General features: G+C 38.0%; 1 protein-coding gene across 1 annotated transcript in view; it reads left to right on the forward strand.

Moving 5' to 3' along the window:
• Positions 1-1,378: 1,378 nt before the first annotated feature.
• Positions 1,379-19,874, forward strand: part of nos1 (nitric oxide synthase 1 (neuronal)) — a 61,612-nt gene continuing 43,116 nt past the window's right edge. The window contains exons 1-4 of the mRNA XM_051895264.1: positions 1,379-1,604; positions 3,687-4,420; positions 9,282-9,408; positions 18,951-19,088. Of these exons, the coding sequence (XP_051751224.1) occupies positions 3,714-4,420; positions 9,282-9,408; positions 18,951-19,088 (972 nt within the window). The 5' untranslated portion in view covers positions 1,379-1,604; positions 3,687-3,713. The remainder of the gene's footprint in view (positions 1,605-3,686; positions 4,421-9,281; positions 9,409-18,950; positions 19,089-19,874) is intronic.

Below are 19,874 nucleotides of genomic sequence, written 5' to 3' on the forward strand. Positions count from 1 at the left end.
TAATACAGGATTGTGTTGTTTAAAATGACCATGGAGCAGTTTTATTTTTGATAAACTTAATTCATTCTCTGAGTAAGCCAAATTGTTTTTAAATGAATTCCAAATGAAAAATAAAGCTTTGATTAACAGATCTTCATTGCAAATGAATTCAGCATTGATCTTTGACACTGAAACACTAATTTTACTTATTACTTCAATTTAACATTCACTCAAAAAATTAACTTTCACTGTTGTTAGTTTCATTCAAACCATCATTGTTCACATTACTTAAAAAAACTCATGTAACTACATGAACTTAATTTAACTAAGTTGTTTCTACTAAAAACGAGTATTGTCAGCTTTACTTAATAAGTGTTTGTTCAGTCAACTTAACATCTCTGAGTGAAACGCACAAATTAATGTTGACATACAGTAACTAACTAGGCAGTGGATCGGTAGTTCCCAGCATGCTTTGCAAGGGACTGCTTTAGGAGAGTAAATTTAGGGATTAAAGTGTTATTTTTTGTGTTTTTCAGTAAAAGGACAAATGTTGTTAGTTTATGTTAGTGTTTAATGTTCAGTTATGTTGGACATTTAGAGGAGTTTCTGTAATGTTTTTGAATTTTGTGGTTACCATTATGCCGACGAGTGGTGCCTGTGTTTGTTCAAATTTTTTTGAGTGCATTTTGTAGAGCAAATAGTTCATTTAATAAGGTCAATAAATGTGTTCACCTTATAACGTTAACATAAGTAAACTGCACATATAAATATTACATAACTGACAAATTCAAATGATTTGGATTTACTCAAAGAAAGTTTGTCAGCTTTACTTGAAATTCTTTTGTTCATACAACTAAATTGTTATTTGTACAAATTACTCAATATAGTTGCGTGGAACCACTTAACATTGCTTTTTTAAGTAAACCCAACAGTTCATGTTTTTGAGTGTTGAAAAGGCTGCAACATGCATGAAATTTCATGATTTACGGAGAGTGATTTTGTTGCAATACTACCTGTAAATTGAGATTTGTTGTGCTATGCGTCTCAAACTTTAGGATTTTTGTCCACTTCAATTTAAAATAGTTAAGAAATCAACAAAAAATTTGTACTCTATCTTATTACTTACAGCTTCTACTGTGTTGGTCATTGTGATTTCACCCGTTTAGATAATAATTTAGGTTAAACGTGGCGTTAACTTACAATCATCTACGGTCTCCCCATTTCAGATATTGTAATGTTGATTTCCGCTTTAATTTTAGATGTTTCAGCGTATACTTCATCGTGTTTAATGTGAGGATGTACACATATTACTGTGCAAATATCATTCATTCCTTTATATGCCAATGCACTGGGGTTGTAAAACCCTCCCATTGAGGGAGGCAGAGCGTCGGGAGGGATGGATGACAGAATGACAGCAGTGCGCGCGGAATAAATGCTCGCGTACCGGAGCGGCAGGAGCGCAGAGCTTCTCACGCGCTGCGTGTTTATACAGCGGCTCGCTCAGACATGCCACGCGTCTTCTGAGTGGGACATCAAGAAAAAAAGTCTTAACCTTCCATCGGAATATTGCCAAGGGGATAACCGCACTGTTTGAGACGATATTTATAGCTTTTCAAAGTGAAAAGGTAAGTTGCGTTGCTTTTTTTTACTGTCAAAAGTATATTTTATTATTAATTCCACATGTTTTGTGAAATGCATACGTTATATACGATGATGCTTTGTGAAATGGGCATGTGGACTTGCTGTAGCTCATGATGCAACTGGTGTGTCCTGTTGAACATGCATGCATGGCTGCAGGTCAGTGCTTTTGATAACTCAATATTGTAGTTAACGCATATTTGGCTTAAATATTTGGACTATAGGCTATAATTGATTGAGTGTATTTGTGTATGGGAATTCTTGCCTGATTCTGAGAACTGTCAGCATGTGTTTTTATCTTTCTGTATTAAGAAAAGGCAACTTATACATGTTTGAAGCATGCTTTATTATAGTGTTTATTTACCCTTTTTTCTGCTTTATAGCAAATATATCCGTGCATGAGATTTATTTAAACATTATTCTAATAGGTTACTGATTTCATAAGTTAATTAATTTAGCATTTTTTAAATAAATGACCACATAATCTGCATGCAAAGCATCTGTATCTGGTAATCTTTCTTAAAACTTTGTGAATTTTGGATCATATGTCTTGGTAAATCATGCTATTATTAGGATAATATCACAAGATTCACTAATATTGTTTGAATAAATACGTTTTTGCTTGGAGCTATTTCTACCTGATCTGACAGTTCAATTGTTTTCATTGATGAAACCTAATGTAGTCAGTCATATTAAACAGAATTTTGTCTTGAATAAAACCACTTAACCAAAATGAAGCACATTTTCACAGTGTAGCCTACCAGCAAAATATCAATATGTCTATACTAATATGGAATGTAATGTGTTCCTTTAAAAGCTTAGACATGCACAGCGCATGATTTGGAAATCTCATTGTAATCCATAACAAATGTATTTTTGTTATTTTACTATCCACAAATAGTTCTTGAAAACAAGTGTATTATAAACAAGAAGTTATTAGATCATGCTGTGAAGCTGCAGTGCAATTGAAAGTTGTTAGTTGTGTTTTTCCCTATTCTTCATTACAAAACAGTCCCTGCAATTGTAATGTCTCGCTCTAAATCTGAATTAGTAATGTCCCATTTTGACAAAATTGGACAATAGTTGTTCACACGAGGCCATATGCGTTTCATGCTGCCAAGAAAGGCGAGATGCAGGAAGACTGTAGATTCTAAGTGTTTCTTACATGAACGTTTAATGATGCTCATGAAGGAAATGCTACTGGCTTGTCAACAGAAAGGAAAGACTGAATTGAAGTCTATGTTCACAGCTTGTACACTGTGATATGAGTCACCACTCAATCATTGAAATTATTATTAAAAAAAATTTGTGACGAATTGAACTGAATGACTTTTTCTTAGAAATAATGACTTGCATTTAAAGTAAAGCAATAGCTCATCCAAAAAAGAAATAGAAAATTAGGTCATTATTTCCTCACCCTCATGTCGTTCCAAACCTGTATGATGCTATTATATTTCTGTGGTACAAAAACAAAATTTGGAGGAATCTTCACAAATTATGCTCTATATTTCAGTTCTTCTGAAGCTGTACAATAGTTTTGTGTGAGAACTACTGAAATTTAATTGAACAATGTTCATTATTTACTGATAAACTTCTCCTCCTGATAACTCAAGAACCTGATCACGAGTCAGTTAAATTCGTGAACGAATCATTCAGTCTGATTTGTGAACCGGATCAAGAGATCATTGAAAAGAACTTGCTCAAAAGAAAAATTCATTCACGATTCAGACTTATCAGACTTTAAAGCATTGAATATAGAGCATGAGTCACATGGACTACTTTCATGGCATTTTTTTGCTTTTTGTTCCATGGAAATATGAAAGAATAAGCTAAGAACAAATTATTTTTGTTTAATTATTCCTTTAAACCTGTTCTTACTTATTATATTCAGACATAGTTGGACCTAATTGACGGTCTGGATATTTTCTTAAATGTCACAGGATGCCATTGTACAATGAAAAAGTGAATTTTACTAGCCTATATTGTTTTGCATCTCTGCATGTCTTCGCCTGCCGTGGCTGACACATTTGACACGTTGCTCTCCTTTGTCACATTCAACTCAATTGCAGATCAGCGCTGACGCACAATAAGACACAATGCAGGAATCTGAGCCCAGCGTGTGTCAGCTGCAGCCCAACATCATCTCAGTGCGCCTCTTCAAAAGAAAGATCGGTGGGCTGGGCTTTCTGGTCAAACAACGCGTGTGCAAGCCGCCCGTCATCATCTCTGACCTCATCCGGGGCGGGGCGGCAGAGGAATGTGGGCTGGTCCAAGTTGGCGACATTGTTCTGGCCGTGAACAACAAGCCTTTGGTGGACCTGAGCTATGAACGTGCGCTCGAGACCCTGAAGAACGTGTCGCCCGAAAGCCACGCCGTCCTTATCCTCCGGGGACCCGAGGGCTTCACCACTCACCTGGAGACCACTCTCAGCGGCGACGGTAAACCCAGAACGGTTCGCGTCACCAGGCCCGTCAACCCCGCTCAGAGCAGGTCGTGCGAACGATGCTCGCCCATCACACCCAACATGACCAAAGAGCTCAGGGCGATAGAGAACCTGTCCTCTGCCTACACTCCCGGGAAAGAACCGCGAGAGAACAAACCCTTGATTCCCCTGCTATCCCAGGACTCTCTGCTCAGAGAAGGAGGCCATTCAGCCCTCCTCCTCAATGGGGTGGAGGAGAACAATGACCTGCTGAAGGAGATTGAGCCAGTGCTGAAGCTAATAAAGAATAGCAAAAAAGAGATCAATGGAGAAGGTCAGAGAGTCATAGACAGGAAGGATGTCGAGGTGCAGGTGGAGAGGTGAGTGATGTCATTAGTGCAACATAAGCCGCGTTTCCACGGCAGGAACTTTCCCCAGGAACTAGGGACTTTGGGGTGGTACTCTGTGTGTTTCGACCGCAGGAACCAGGGTCTAAATGAAGTTCCGGGTAAAAAAAATCCCCCTCAGAAAGTCCCTGCTCACGAGGTAGTACTTTTTTCAAAGTTCAGGAACTTTCAGGGGTGGGACTTGGGTGCTAAAAATGCTTATTGGTTGAGTTCACACAGCATTTTGATTGGTTGATTCCACGCAGCATCAACCACCATTTTTAAAAGTCTGTTGCAGTGCGTGCAGTAAGAGTTGTTTGCTATTCGAATCAACAATGGAGTTTAAAAAATACGAGGCTTTATTAAGCTTATGTGCGGAGGACGAAATCCAGTGGGAACTTGAGAGTTACACACAGTCCTACATCACCGGACTTAAAGGATTAGTTCACTTTCAAATGAAAATTACTCCAAGCTTTACTCACCCTCAAACCACCCTTGGTGTATATGACTTTCTTCTTTCTGATAAGCACAATCTGAGAAATATTAATAAATATCTGAGCTTTATAATGGCAGTGTGCGATACCAACGAGTGTGAGCTGAAGAAAGTGCTTCCATCCATATCCATCCATCATAAACGTGTACTCCACTCGGCTCCGGGGGGTTAATAAAGGCCTTCTGAAGCATTTATGTAAAAAAAAAAAAAAAAAAAAAATCCATATTTAACAAGTTATGAAGTAAAATATCTAGCTTCCACCAGACCGCCTTCTGTATTCAACGTACACAGAAAGTGTAAAACTCTTGCAGTTCAAAAAGCTTATGCTACGTCCTACGCCTTCCCTATACAACTTACGGAAAAAGCTTAACTGACGCCACGCATTTTTACACTTTCTTCGTAACTTGTTAAATATGGATTTTTTTTTTTACACAAATGCATCACTTCGCTTTAAAAGGCCTTTATTAACCACCCGGAGCCAAATGAAGTACACGTTTATGATGGATTGATGTGGATGGAAGCTCTTTCTTCAGCTCATACTTGTTGGTATTGCTCACTGACATTATAAAGCTCAGATGCGTCAGGATATTTATTAATATTTCTCTGATTGTGCTCATCAGAAAGAAGAAAGTCATATACACCTAGGATGGCTTGTGGGTGAGTAAAGCTTGGGGTAATTTTCATTTGAAAGTGAACTAATCCTTTAATCTTCATGGTACTTTGGAACGTAATGGAAATGCAGACAGCAACAGGTCTGGGGGAAAAAAAGTTCTTGGGGCATATTGTTCCAGGTAATTTCGGTGGAAAAGTGGCTATACAGTGGGCTCATTGGAAATAAATGCCTCTACCTACATTTTTCCAAAAAGTCCAAAAATATACCAATATGCACACAAATTATGATTACGAAGGCAAATGATCAATTAACAAACACTTATTTTTGCACAGTTCCTTTTACAATACTATGCTGTTTCTAGCTGAAATAAACACTATAGAGGCAGTAAAACTGCAACAACTTTTAATAATTTCACACAAATTATACATACGGGGCAGATTATTAATTACTTATGACTACTAATGACTTGTTATTGCTTAGTTCTTTCCACAATACTATGTTATTTTGACCTCAAAACACTTTTACTATAAAACACGGTCTGTTAACTAGAATTACATGGAAATACATGCCTCAACCTACTTTTTTTTTTTTTTTTGCAACACTCCAAAAACGAACCAATACATACAATTCAAGGCAGTCAAACACCAACAAACTTTCACACAAATTACTATTACAGGGCACATTATCAATTATTAAAGACTTATATTTGCGCAGTCCACAAAAATGTTATGACCTCGAAATGCTTTTACCATAGTGAATGATCTGTGAATGATCTGTAAAATAATATATAATAATAAATAATAATTTTGATGTTTGCATCACATTACCAGCTCCATATGTATTTTAACGTAGTACAGCATTGCAATTGCGATGTGAAGCGGTCTGGTATGAGCCCTGTGAAGCATGAGTTATGATAAAACTCAAAGACTTGTAGAACCAAGCTAAAATGGCAGGGTTGCTTTAGCAAATGTGTTTTTATCTCATGTTAACACTATTGGTTAAGGCCCGTTCACATCAAGGACAATAACTATAATGATAACCATAAAGATTTAGTTCTAAAAATCATTCTAAGAATAGTTCACACCACAGCTGTAATGATAACAGCACAGAGAAACACTATCGTTGAAATCACTTTCAGAACGATTTTTTTTCAGCTGTTGAACGATAAAAACATTGACAGCCAAAAAAAATTCATCCTGCTTTAAAGCGACAGATGACACAACTGCAGCACACACAATCATTGTTGAGGGTAATGCATTACAAGTAATGTAAGTTAAGTAATCAGATTACTTTTTCAAGTAACGAGCAACGCATTACTTTCAAATTTACAACAAAATATCTGAGTTACTTTTTCAAATAAGTAACACAAGTTACTTTGTTTTCCCATCTATTGACTGACAGCTCTCCTGTTCATGTTGAGAGAAATTGGTAGTTAGTGCAGAGGTGTTGTGTGTGAACATGATGGTTATTGTAGTTCTAGACTAAATGTGAACATGCATTTACTCATCTCACTTGCTTAAAAACAGATTCAGTATTCCTCAAAATGAATAAAAACTGTGAAATGCAAAATCAGAATATTACATAAACCTGCAATAATGAAATTTTATTTTTAAATAATTAAATGTTAAATTAAACAAATATACTTTATGTATGTAATCTCTTAAATTTTGAATGTCAAACATTCCATCAACGTGAGTCAAAGTTTTTCAAACTCAAATATTAATTTTTAAAGAAGTAAACTAAAACAAAGTTTGAATACACACTAAGCAAGTACAATTTCAACACATATTTTGTCCTGACATGAATGGTATCCTAAATGATGCCTGTTGTGTGTTCAGTGAGTCTGATCATATGATCTGCACAATGGAATCTGATTTAGGTACTTACAGTAACTCCATGTAATTGCCTTGCTGAAAGCATCAACTTTCAACATTCCACTTCATACATTCACTTGGGTACAAAATAAATAGCATTCCCGGAATCCTCTAAACTTTTCAAGCAAATATAGCAATTTTTGTTGTGCAAATATAGGTTATTATTAATGCATACTTCATTTTGAATTGAAGTTCTGAAGTGGCATTTTTGAGTCTACAAACCTGACTTAACATCACTTGTTCCCAGAAATATCTTGTTCTAAAAGCTTCAAGTGGTAGAGCATGAGAAATGAAAACACTACAGCTAATTACATGAGCGCTATTGCTCAAGAAAAGAGTTCTTTCAAAGCATTATTTGTTTCATGTTGTAAACACAAATCGAGAAGACATCCTGCTATTTTATATAAAATATGCCTGCGTATGTACTCCAAGTCTTTGCTACAAAAAAATCTGCTAAACATTGCCACAGTTATTGAGTATTAATTGTTTACAGTGTAATGAGACAGTGTGACAATGAGCCCCAATCTATTTCCTCTATTTTCATTTACATGGGAATATGGTTTACAAATAGCTAGCCAGATTTTATTTGATGCTTCATGCTTCAAAAACTTTTTTTTTTTTTTTTGGGGGGGAAAGTTTTTTTTTTAATGAGTGCATTTTCTGTTTATTTGCTGAGCCGTAAGTGAGTGACTCTGTACATAGTGTATTTATTCCATTCAGTCTTTGAAATTACTCTTGCATTGAATGTTCATATTACGCTTAAGTGAATATGAAGTACTAACAGGCAGTGTGAGAAGCTTCCAGCAGCATTAATAATAGAACGGATAAATATAGACATATTATTGTCATTTCATGATCACACCCAGTTTTCACAGTACACCACTTGGTCTAATTAATTATGCCTAAATTATTTGTTACACTCTAGTTCTGTAATGTTGTCATATTGTTCAACCGAATGAGATTTACCGTCTTCAAATGAACGTCTACTCTGTAAACGCCTCATTACACAAAACTGATTAGATTTAGTCCTTGTGGTTCATGAACAGCAGCTGTCCCCGTTGAGTGTGCAAACAAGGTGAAGTGTGTAAAAATAACGACTGTTTCCAAAGAGTTTCCCAAACACTCTCCTCCCTTCTGCCATTGGTTGGTCAAACAAATAGTCCCGCCCCAAACTCATGCCATTGGTTGAGTCAATGTTGCTGTTGTTGGGCAAAATGCTCAAATAAACAGAGCAATGATTAGAAATGGCCTCAGAATGTTTTATCGTTTGAAAAAGTACACACTTCACCAGATTTCTTTTCTATATTACTAAACAAATTATAATTAGGCTTGGAATTTCAATCCGACTGGTGAGATGGCAGCATCTCATCCAAAACAAATCATGTTTCTCTCACTCTTCTCACATTTGCGATGAATGTGTTACTATAAGTCCCATCATGCAATACAAAGTCAGCTAGAAAAATGTTCTGTAGGTGTTTGTTGTTTACATTTTTAAATGTGCATTATACATCTGATAGAATGGTTTATCGTGCACTAGCTAAATATGATTATGAAATAATATGAATATGAATGGAAGTGAGGCAATTTACCATTTCATTTAAATGACAAAGTGCACATCGGTAGCCTTGAAACATGAATGTTTTAGTGAAACTCACATTAAACTCTATGGTCGATATCTGAGGCATTCTGTTGATTATGACAGACAATATTTTGACTAATTCAGTTTATTAACACAAATGTAAAAAGCGTGCCAACAAAGTAATACACTTGCAATAGACAAATAATAATAATATAATCGAATGTGACTTGAGTGGTTGTACTTATTTTCTTCTGGCTGATGTTTGAGGTGTGACCTGAACTGTTTGTGACTTTCAGAGACCTTGGTGTGGGAAATGGACAGAACGCCCAGCTGGCGTCGGATAACGACAGAGTGTTCGATGACCTCTGGAGAAAGGACAGCATGCCTACGGTGCTTAACAACCCTTACTCAGAGAGTGACAAGGTAAAATACAGTCTAAATGGCTTTACATGTGGCTTTGAAGGACTGCGAGTGAGTCTATCATTATTTGTTTTTCTGTTTTAAAGGTGCAAGTTCAGATATATTGAAGCTGCACTTACTGTAAATATGGCCTGATCTGCTTGACAGCTGGCAGATAGTCATTGTCCTGTTCTTAAAAATAATTACAGGACATAGTTCCATAAACATATTTTTATTTTCTGAATTCTTAAAGGGTTAGTTCACCCAAAAATGAAAATTATGTCATTTATTACTCACCCTCATTTCGTTCCACACCCGTAAGACCTTTGTTCATTTTTGGAACACAAATTAAGATATTTTTGATAAAATCCGATGGCTCAGTGAGGCCTGCATTGCCAGCATTAACACTCCCTTTTCCAATGCACAGAAAGGTACTAAAAACATTTAAAACAGTTCATGTGACTACAGTGCTTCAACCGTAATATTATAAAGTGACAAGAATACTTTTTGTGCACCAAAAATAACAAAATAACGACTTTATTCAACAATATCTAGTGATGGGAGATTTCAAAACACTGCTTCATGAAGCTTCGAAGCTTTATGAATCTTTTGTTTCGAATCAGTGGTTCGGAGCGCGTATCAAACTGCCAAAGTCACGTGAACTATTGAAGTTCCAAAACACTTATGACGTAACAAAGCCTCGTTTACTGAAATCATGTGATTTTGGAGCTCTGAACCACTGATTCGAAACAAATGATTCGTAAAGCTTCAAAATCGCCCATCACTAGTGTTAATGCTGGCGATGTAGGCCTCACTGAGCCATCGGATTTTATCAAAAATATCTTAATTTTTGTTTTCTGAAGATGAACGAAGGTCTTACAGGTTTGGAACGACATGAGGGTGAGTAATTAATGACAGAATTTTAATTTTTGGGTGAACTAACCCTTTAAGATGAACTGTACTTTACTGTAAAATGTACTGGGGATTTAAAGCAGAGAAACATTTTTAGTTTTCTGACTGATCTGAAGATTCTGTAATGTAACTTCAATCATGTTTTCAAGAACCTTATAGAAAACACTATATGGGTCTCCTGAGGGTTCTTTGCCGCAATGAACCTTTATTTGGGAGATTTTCAAACTTTAAAGGCTTTAAAGTAATTTTCGCCACTAGAGGTCGCTTATCCAAAACAAAGGCATAGCTTGATGACGCTGTGAATGAGCGTGGAATCATGGGAGTTGTTGTCTTCATATCCACAGCCGGTGGAAAGGAATCCGACGAACTCGGGCACAAATCATGTTCATGGATGTATTAAAGTTTTATTAACGTTACTGTGGTATGAAGCAGGACAGGTTGAGAGCCGTGGGAATGGAACGAGGCCCCTGAAGCGAATGCTAATGATTGACACCTGCGATACACACCGATCTCGAGTCCAGTGGAGCTTTTATTATGCTTATGCTGCAGTTGGCTGCTTCTGCTCTTTTTGTTGCATATGTGGGGTAACGTAGCGCTGTTTTACATTGTTAAAACAATAATACTAAATACATTTGAGTGTGTTGAAATTTATATTATAACGTTACTCTGTGCGTTTGCTCGGTGGCTGCTATGAGAGACTTGTTGCACTTTACAGTAATCTAGATCGATATTAGTAAAATTGGAAATTGAAGGTAGCGCGGATATGACGTCATAGACAGGCGACACAATGACACGCTCCGGTGTCCTGGTTAAAATTGCTGATTTCTCTGGATTTAAACTTTGTTGAAAAAGGTTGCGATAATGTAAGTACACATGTCAACAAAATATATTTGTTCTAGGGGTTTTTGGATATTTTAATCTAAAATCTTACATATTGTGCCTTTAACCTTATATTTAAAAAATACATTATTTACAAAAACAAAAACCTACGACTGAAATTTTCTACAAAATGAGATTTAAATTGAGTCTGCATGTCAAGAAGTTCAAGCTGAATTAACTGCAGAAGTACTTCAAGTACTTATAGGGTCACTTGTATATATGAAAGTAACCATACGAAAGCCTCTCTCTAGCGCCTGTCACATGGTCTTCTCTGTACCTGCCAGCACAGTGCTTGTGTAGCATGTGTTTCTACAGTCCTGGTTGTGGGGGTAGCAGTGCTTACATTTCACTTCAGCACATGACTCTCTCATCTGGCCTCTTGTGACGCATTATCCCTCTGAAAGAAACCGGATGGATGGAGGCGATCCAAGAAAGCAGAGGAATGAATGGATGCAGCTGTGTGGTCCAAGACGGAGTTGTTCTCTTTCTCTCTCTCTCTCCTTCTCTCGCGTAATACAGTGTCTGGTGGATGATTAATCATCAGTGAGTAAGACGAGGAGGGGGAGAGTGAGAGAGTATAAGAGAAATAGGAAGACAAGAACATGGTAGCATGTGATTGTTGTGCACGATGCCTGACACTATTAGTGTGACAGAAAGATGACTGTTGAGATGACATATGAACACTTAGAGCACTAAGTTTCCAGCAACAAGCAATTTGTCTATCCGCAATAAGTGCTAAACTGCTGCAACCAATCAGACGACATTTAATGTATAATATAGTAGTGGGCAGGGCTATGTAGTGAAATGTGTGTGATCAACAAAATGTCAAAATTTACACAAGATATCAGATTTACATCAAAGAAATAGCCTTTATTGCTTGTTGCTGTGTTTCTTTGCATCTGGTTAGGACTGTAAGTGTTTTAAAGTGATGGATCTGCACAGGTGGCGTCTCACGTTCGCGATGAGGAAAGACTATAGCTGCATCCAGAATTCACATTCATAAACTATGCATTATATTTTCTTTCCTTTTTTGGGGGGGGTGCCCAATCCTGTTCCTGGAGCTCTACCTACTTACAGATTTCAGGTCCAGCCCTGATCTAACACACCTGTCTATAATTATCAAGTGCTCCTGAAGATCTTGGGCAAATTTCAATCAGAAATGAGCATCCCTATGCCCTTGAAGTGGGGACTTTGAAGGGAGCAGGGGAATTGTATGTCATAATGAAGCCATTTGGAACACACTTGGCGAAGAGAGCAATGAAAGACCACATAATTTCCCCATTAGCCAACGAGAAACTTTTTAATGCGTTTTGGCCGTTCATTTAAGCCAGGGACACACCAAGCCAACAGTCGTCTGTCAGGCTATATTTGGAGCATCGGCCGAATTAGTTTTTTCAGTGTCTTCCGCACTATTTGCTGTAGTCGGATGCTGTTTGTTTTTTCAGCATGTAGAATCGGCGTCAGGCCGTCGGTGAGAGAGAGAACTCTGATTGGCTGTTCAGTTTAGCGAACGAGAATAAGAGCAAAAGTAAAGCAAAGAAGTCATGACGGCACAGACGTCATCTTACCTGAGCATTCCACTGCATGAATATTTTCATAATAACATGAGCAGCGCGGAGTGGAATAAAGAATGATTGATTTTCAAATCGGTAAGCAAGCGCTGCTTTGTTTATGCTTTGAATACCTGCAGTCTTATTTCGCTTTCCCTTTTTAAATGACAAATATAGACAAATATATCTGCTTAAATAGATAGTTATCTCCTTTACACGCAGGCACAGAATGCACGTGCTAGTTGACAGTTGCATGTATTCCTTTTGGCGTGTTCAAGCACAGATTTTTTTTTTCCCTGACACAGGTGACGCAAGGCAGTGACACAGTCGGCTTTTATCAGCACTAGTTCTTTAGCGTCGGTTTGGTGTGTCCCTACCCTTACACGACAACAGTGTTTTGGGTGCCTGAAAATGGAAACTTTTGAAAACGGGTTTCAAAGTGCGAGTTTTTGAAAACGATCCCATTATTGTCTCCGTGTAAACTACAAAAACGTCGTCATGTGCATGCAGGTTATGTGTTCAGTCTATAGGCACATAGTGTTTCTTTACAAAGTGACATCGCCAGCTACTGGCCTGGCATGAATAGTACAGCATTTTTAGTCGTTTTCATGGATCCGTGTGAACGGGGATAATTTTGACTGCATTGTCATCTGTACGTGAAAAACGAAAAGGAAAAACTTTCTGTTTTTAGTACATTGTTGTTGTGTAAACTTACTTTTCCTAATTTGTCAAATAAAATCACTAAATCAGCCTTGAACGCTTGTGCTCACGCACACACAACACCGCCCCCCACTTCCAAAAATCACCCATAGGAATTAATAGGAGACTTTAAAAAAATTGCTTTCTGTTACATCATTTGTCAAAAAATGTCAGGTACAATGCAGAAAACAAAAAACGAATTCTGGGGTGACACCACAACACATCCACAATGGAGTAAACACTCAAACAACCTCTACCCCAACTCCCCCCAAACCCACAAAATCACTCATAAGAAATTAAAGGGTGAGATGACAAAAGTTAGATAATTTGTCCCCCCCCCCAAAAAAAAAAAAAGAAATCTGCAAAAATGCAGACCATACACAGAAATGGTGGAGTGACACCACAACACATCCACGATGGAGAACAAATTCAAGCACACATTTATAACATTAGAGTAAAAACATTAATAAAGTGAGCGATATTACATTTGTTACATTATTATGTTACAAAATGACATTTTACTGGTGTCTGAGGAGACCCCAAACATCCTGAGTGTACACCCTAAACGAACAGTGCATGAGACTTAAGACTGTGTGTTATTCAGTCACAATGACCTTAAATGGCTAGCCAGATATGGCATTATCTGCAAAGGCTAAGGGTTGATAACACATTCCCTTGTACCTTCCAATCTTCACTTCGCTCTGACAGTTTGAGACCTTGGCTACTCTATAATAACCTGCTATAACAGAAGTGTATGTTGACATTTTGCACTTTTAACATATTCTCACTGACATGCACTGCTAGGTAATGAATTTGCTAGAGCAAGACCAGAATATTCTCGACACACTGTTAGATCTACAGAATATTCCTGCTGAGATGATGATAAGTGAGCGTTCTCTTTAGGTTGCTTTAGACAATTTTAAACTTGTTTTACATTTCTGTGTTAAGCTGTAAATGGAACAGCTTGGTTTTTTTGTAAGAAGTGTCTGTACTTTGGAAAGCTAACCTTGCTGACACTTGACAGAATGCATGTTTCGTTGCTTTAGTGATTGCAAACCCCCTTAAAGCAACACAGGTGCGATGATTTGAAATGTTTGAGATGATAATAACCTTTCAGTCTGGCTGATGTGGTTGAGGTTTTTTAGAAATGTGCTGAGTTTTCCAAGGCTAACAGCAGTGCCCTGCATAATTTAAGCTCTAATAAGGCTCGCTCGCCCAGTGGAAGTGGTGCGAAGCAGTTGGACAGATGAGCTGCTAACATCATTAAACAATGATGCTGCTGCCTTTAAAGCTCTGCATGAAAAATAAGAAATGTTGTTTTATCATCTACATTTTTATTAATTCCATGCCCTCATAAGTTCAATTATAAAACAGATAGTTCCTCTCCTGGATGCTAATGTCAATACAACATTCCACCAGTTCAAAAATATGTGGTTTAATAACTGCTATGATACTAAATGCATATTTACCATTAGCTATTAAGTTTTACATTTAAATTTATGCATCTGACATATGTTTTTTTTCCAAAGTGACTAATAAATAGAATAAAAAAATGAATAGAAATTTGTCTATTATTGTTAAGCTTTTTTTAAATTATGTATGACTCAATTAGAAAATGCTATAATGTAAAAGTACAACTCTCATACTGAAATGAATATGTGAATACTGTATATTAATCAATATCTGCATATTTCTGATTTGCATATGGATGGATTGATGGATGGATGGATGGATGGATGGATGGATGGATGGATGGATGATCGAAGGATGGATGGATGAAGGAATGGATGGATAATGGATGGATGGATGATGGATGGGTGGATGGATGATCGATGGATAGATGTATGGGTGGATGAATGGATTATCGATGGATGGATAGGTGGATGAATGATCAATGGGTGGATGGATGGATGGATGAATGAATGAATGATCAATAGATGGATGGATGAATGGATGATCAATTGATGGATAGGTGGATGGATGATCGAAGGATGGATGTATGGGTGGATGAATGGATGATTGATGGATGGATGATCGATAGATGGGTGTGTGGATGGATGGATGATTGATGGATGGATGATCGATAGATGGGTGGGTGAATGGATGGATGATCGAAAGATGGATGTATGAGTGGATGGATGGATGAATGAAGAATGGATGGATTGATGGATGAATAGATGATCGATGGATGGATGGATGGATGATCAATGGATGGATGGATGGATGTTTGATGGATGATCGATGGATGGATGGATGGATGATCGATTGATGGGTGGATGGATGTATGATCGAAAGATGGATGTATGGGTGGATGGATGGATGAATGAAGAATGGATGGATTGATGGATGAATAGATGATCAATGGATGGATGGATGATCAATGGATGGATGGATGGATGTTTGATGGATGGATAATGGATGGATGGATGATGGATGGGTGGATGGATGATCGATGGATAGATGTATGGGTGGAAGAATGGATTATTGATGGATGGATAGGTGGATGAATGATCAATGGGTGGATGGATGGATGAATGAATGATCAATAGATGGATGGATGAATGGATGATCAATTGATGGATAGGTGGATGGATGATCGAAGGATGGATGTATGGGTCGATGGATGGATGGATGATTGATGGATGGATGATCGATAGATGGGTGGGTGAATGGATGGATGATCGAAAGATGGATGTATGAGTGGATGGATGATCGATGGATGGATGGATGTTTGATGGATGATCGATGGATGGATGGATGGATGGATGATCGATTGATGGGTGGATGGATGTATGATCGAAAGATGGATGTAGGGGTGGATGGATGTATGATTGAAAGATGGATGTAGGGGTGGATGGATGGATGATGGATGGATGGATGGATGGATGGATGATGTATGGGTGGATGGATGATCGATGGGTGGATGGATGAATGATCGATGGATGAATGGATGGATAGGTGGATGGATGATTGAAGGATGGATGTATGGGTGAATAGATGGATGATCGACGGATGGATGGATGATCGATGGGTGGATGATCGATAGATGGGTGGGTGGATGAATGGATGGATGGATGATCGAAAGATGGATGTATGAGTGGATGGATGGATAAACGAAGGATGGATGGATTGATGGATGATCGATGGATGGATGGATGGATGGATGGATGGGTGGGTGGGTGGATGTTGGATGGATGGATGTTTGATGGATGATGGATGGATGGATGGATGATCGATAGATGGGTGGATGGATGTATGATCGAAAGATGGATGTAAGGGTGGATGGATGGATGAATGAAGGCTGGATGATTGATGGATGATCAATGGATGGATGGATGATCAATGGATGGATGGATGGATGATGGATGGATGGATGGATGGGTGGGTGGATGGATGATCGATGGGTGGATGGATGGATGATCAATGGATGGATGGATGATTGATGGATGGATGGATGTATGTATGGGTGGATGGATGATCGATCGATGGATGGATGATTGATGGATGGATGGATGAATGGATGAATGGATGATCGATGGATGGATGATCGATAGATGGGTGATCAATGGATGGATTGATGGATGATCGAAGGATGGATGGATGGATGGATGGATGATCGATAGGTGGTTGGATGAAAAGGTGGATGGATGGATGATTGATGGGTGGTTGGATGGATAAATGTTTGATGGATGGATGTATGAATGATCAATCGATCAACCACCCAGAACACCATAGCAGTTATCTAGCCTTACCAGTTATATAAAGCTAATATTAGGTAGGCCTGTTTATACAGACAATTTCCATGATATCCAAAGAAACACAATCTTTTCAGCTGATTAGTCATTCCAGAATGTTTTATTTATTAGCAGCTTGTGAAATTAGTTTGTCAAATCAGCTCGTGTTACTCTTTTACATAATAAAGCTTTGTGCGCAGCTTGTGTTAATACAGCTGTGGTGAGAAGGATGAGACGTAGACAAAGCAGTTACCCCCGCAGTGCCTGTTGTCGAGCAAAGTTGAATAACGAGGCGCAGCAGTAAAGGTGGGCTCTGGGGGTCTGTGAATGTTGCGTGAGTGTATCGAGTGCTTGTTTCTGAAGCGCTCCAGTGTGGGTAAGTGGTCTTGAAGTGTCGATGATGTTGCCGATTATTCCACCCCGCTTGTACACGTGGTTGTGTGTGTGTGTGTGTGTGTGTGTCAGTTGTTGCTCGGGGCAACGCTGTCATGTACACAGAATCCTCAGTTGAAGTTTCCTTTTTCAATTTTACACCTTTTCTTTCACACTGCCTTCCTGTCACGGTGCACGTTCGCATATGTAAGGGTGTATCATATCCGCTTTTGTCCTCACATTTCACTTGTGACAAGATTCTTCTTCTTCAGATGTCTCACATGTGTAAACATGAGTGTGGTGTTTTCCGTGCCAGCCGAGTGCAGCGTGGCGGCTTTGAGATAACAATCGTGTATGTTGCGCATGTTGTGTAGCCGGAGACATATTTGTCTTCTGAGGAGAATCAAATCGATTGAGTAGAAGGACGCCCACTATTCTTCTAGGGGACAGCGAACATAATGGGCCAAGGCTGATATTGAAGTTTGCATTCATATCATCGGAAACCGCCACAATTATGAGAGTGATGTGGTGCCGAAACCGTCGGCCTGTGAACTGGGTCTTCATAAGGAATATAATGGCGGCTAGATTGATTTCCATTGGCTTAAAGATGTCAACTTTTCATACATTTGTACATGAAGCAAATTACAGTCATTTTTTGAATGGCAAGTCAATGAGAGTATTCTATTCCCTCTGAAAATCAAAGCTCAGTTAAATCTTTGCTTAATAATGCTGATTATTCCTTTGACGATTTGAATAGGTCATTTCTTTCCTTTACCTGCTGGTTGTTAAAATAGCTAAATAAGAATAAAGAACTTTGCAAGAAAGTTCATTGCTGTCAAATATCATTTGTCTTCATGCAGATGTTGAGGATTCATAGAAGCTGGTTAATGTCAAACATAAAAGCTATCTTTTCGAGAAATTAAAGGCTGGCTTTGCTTAGTGTCCTGATAAAGATGGTTAATGTTTGTGTTGATAGCCAAAACATTCTTTTGAATAAATAGAAATTTATTATTATGCTTTTTTTATGTATGACTGATTTAAAAAATGCTATGCGTGATCGCCTTTTAGCACAACCCTCATACTTATATGAATATGTGAGTATATTAATCAATATTTGCATATTTATGATTGGTGATGCAAAGAATTTTGATATTGTTTTATATGCATGTATTTTATCAGATGTTACATTATTAATGCCATTTAATATTCATTTCAAGAAGTAAAAGGCTGGTTTTGCGTAGTGGCCTAATAAAGATGGTTAAAAGTCTGTGTTGATAACCAAAACGTTCTTTTGAATTGTTCTTGGGGAGTGTTGTGGGAATTGTTCCTGTAATAAGTGTACAGGGAGTCATTTTGGATAATAGTGTTTGCTAATAGATAAATTAGAAGCAAGTTGCTAATAATGTTTGTTCCTCCACAGCCGCAATCCCATGGAAGAGTTTCCCCCACTAAGACTGTACAGAATGGAAGTCCCTCCAAATGTCCCAGATTCATGAAAGTGAAGAATTGGGAAACTGGAGCTTTATACAATGATACTCTACATCACAGCTCCAGCACGGTACGTTTGATGTTGACCTCAAAGCTCTAAGGAAGGCTTTGTACCTGTATATGATGTATTTGCCATTTAATTGAGCATGTGAAGAAATATCTTTTCAGACATCCCAACTTTCCCGGAGAGCGTGGGAGAAACCCTGTTTCCACCTGGTATTAAAGGGTTAGTTCACCCAAAAATGAAAATTATCCCATAATTTACTCACCCTCAAACCATCCTAGGTGTATATGACTTTCTTCTTTCAGCCAACCACAATCAGAGTTATATTAAATAATATCCTGGCTCTTCCAAGATTTATAATGGCAGTGAATGGTACCATTTTTTTTTGAGGCCCAAAAAAGTGCATCCATCCATCATAAAAGTAATCCATACGGCTCCAGGGGGTTAATAAACTCCTTCTGAATCGAAGCGAAGCGAATCATTTTTGTAAAAGTATTTATAACTTTATAAAGTATAATCATAATCATATAGACCAGTGGTTCCCAACCTTTTTTACGCCAAGGGCCGCCTCCTCTCCGAATCAATACTGCATACTCACAATTGTGAGTTATAAAGTCAGAACTGCGTGTTATAAACTCGCAATTGCGTCTTATACAGTCAGAATTGCGAGATATAAACTTTTTTTCCTCAGAATTGTGAGTTTATATCTCGCAATTCTCACTTTATAACATGCAATTGCAAGTTGTGAGGCATATAAACTCGCAATTCTGAGAAAAAATGTCAGTCTTTTTTCCCTCACAATTAGACATTATAACTCGCGATTGCGAGATTATATCTCACAATTCTGACTTT

This window comes from Ctenopharyngodon idella, chromosome 5 (genome assembly GCF_019924925.1).
Source record: "Ctenopharyngodon idella isolate HZGC_01 chromosome 5, HZGC01, whole genome shotgun sequence".
Taxonomy (NCBI): domain Eukaryota; kingdom Metazoa; phylum Chordata; class Actinopteri; order Cypriniformes; family Xenocyprididae; genus Ctenopharyngodon; species Ctenopharyngodon idella.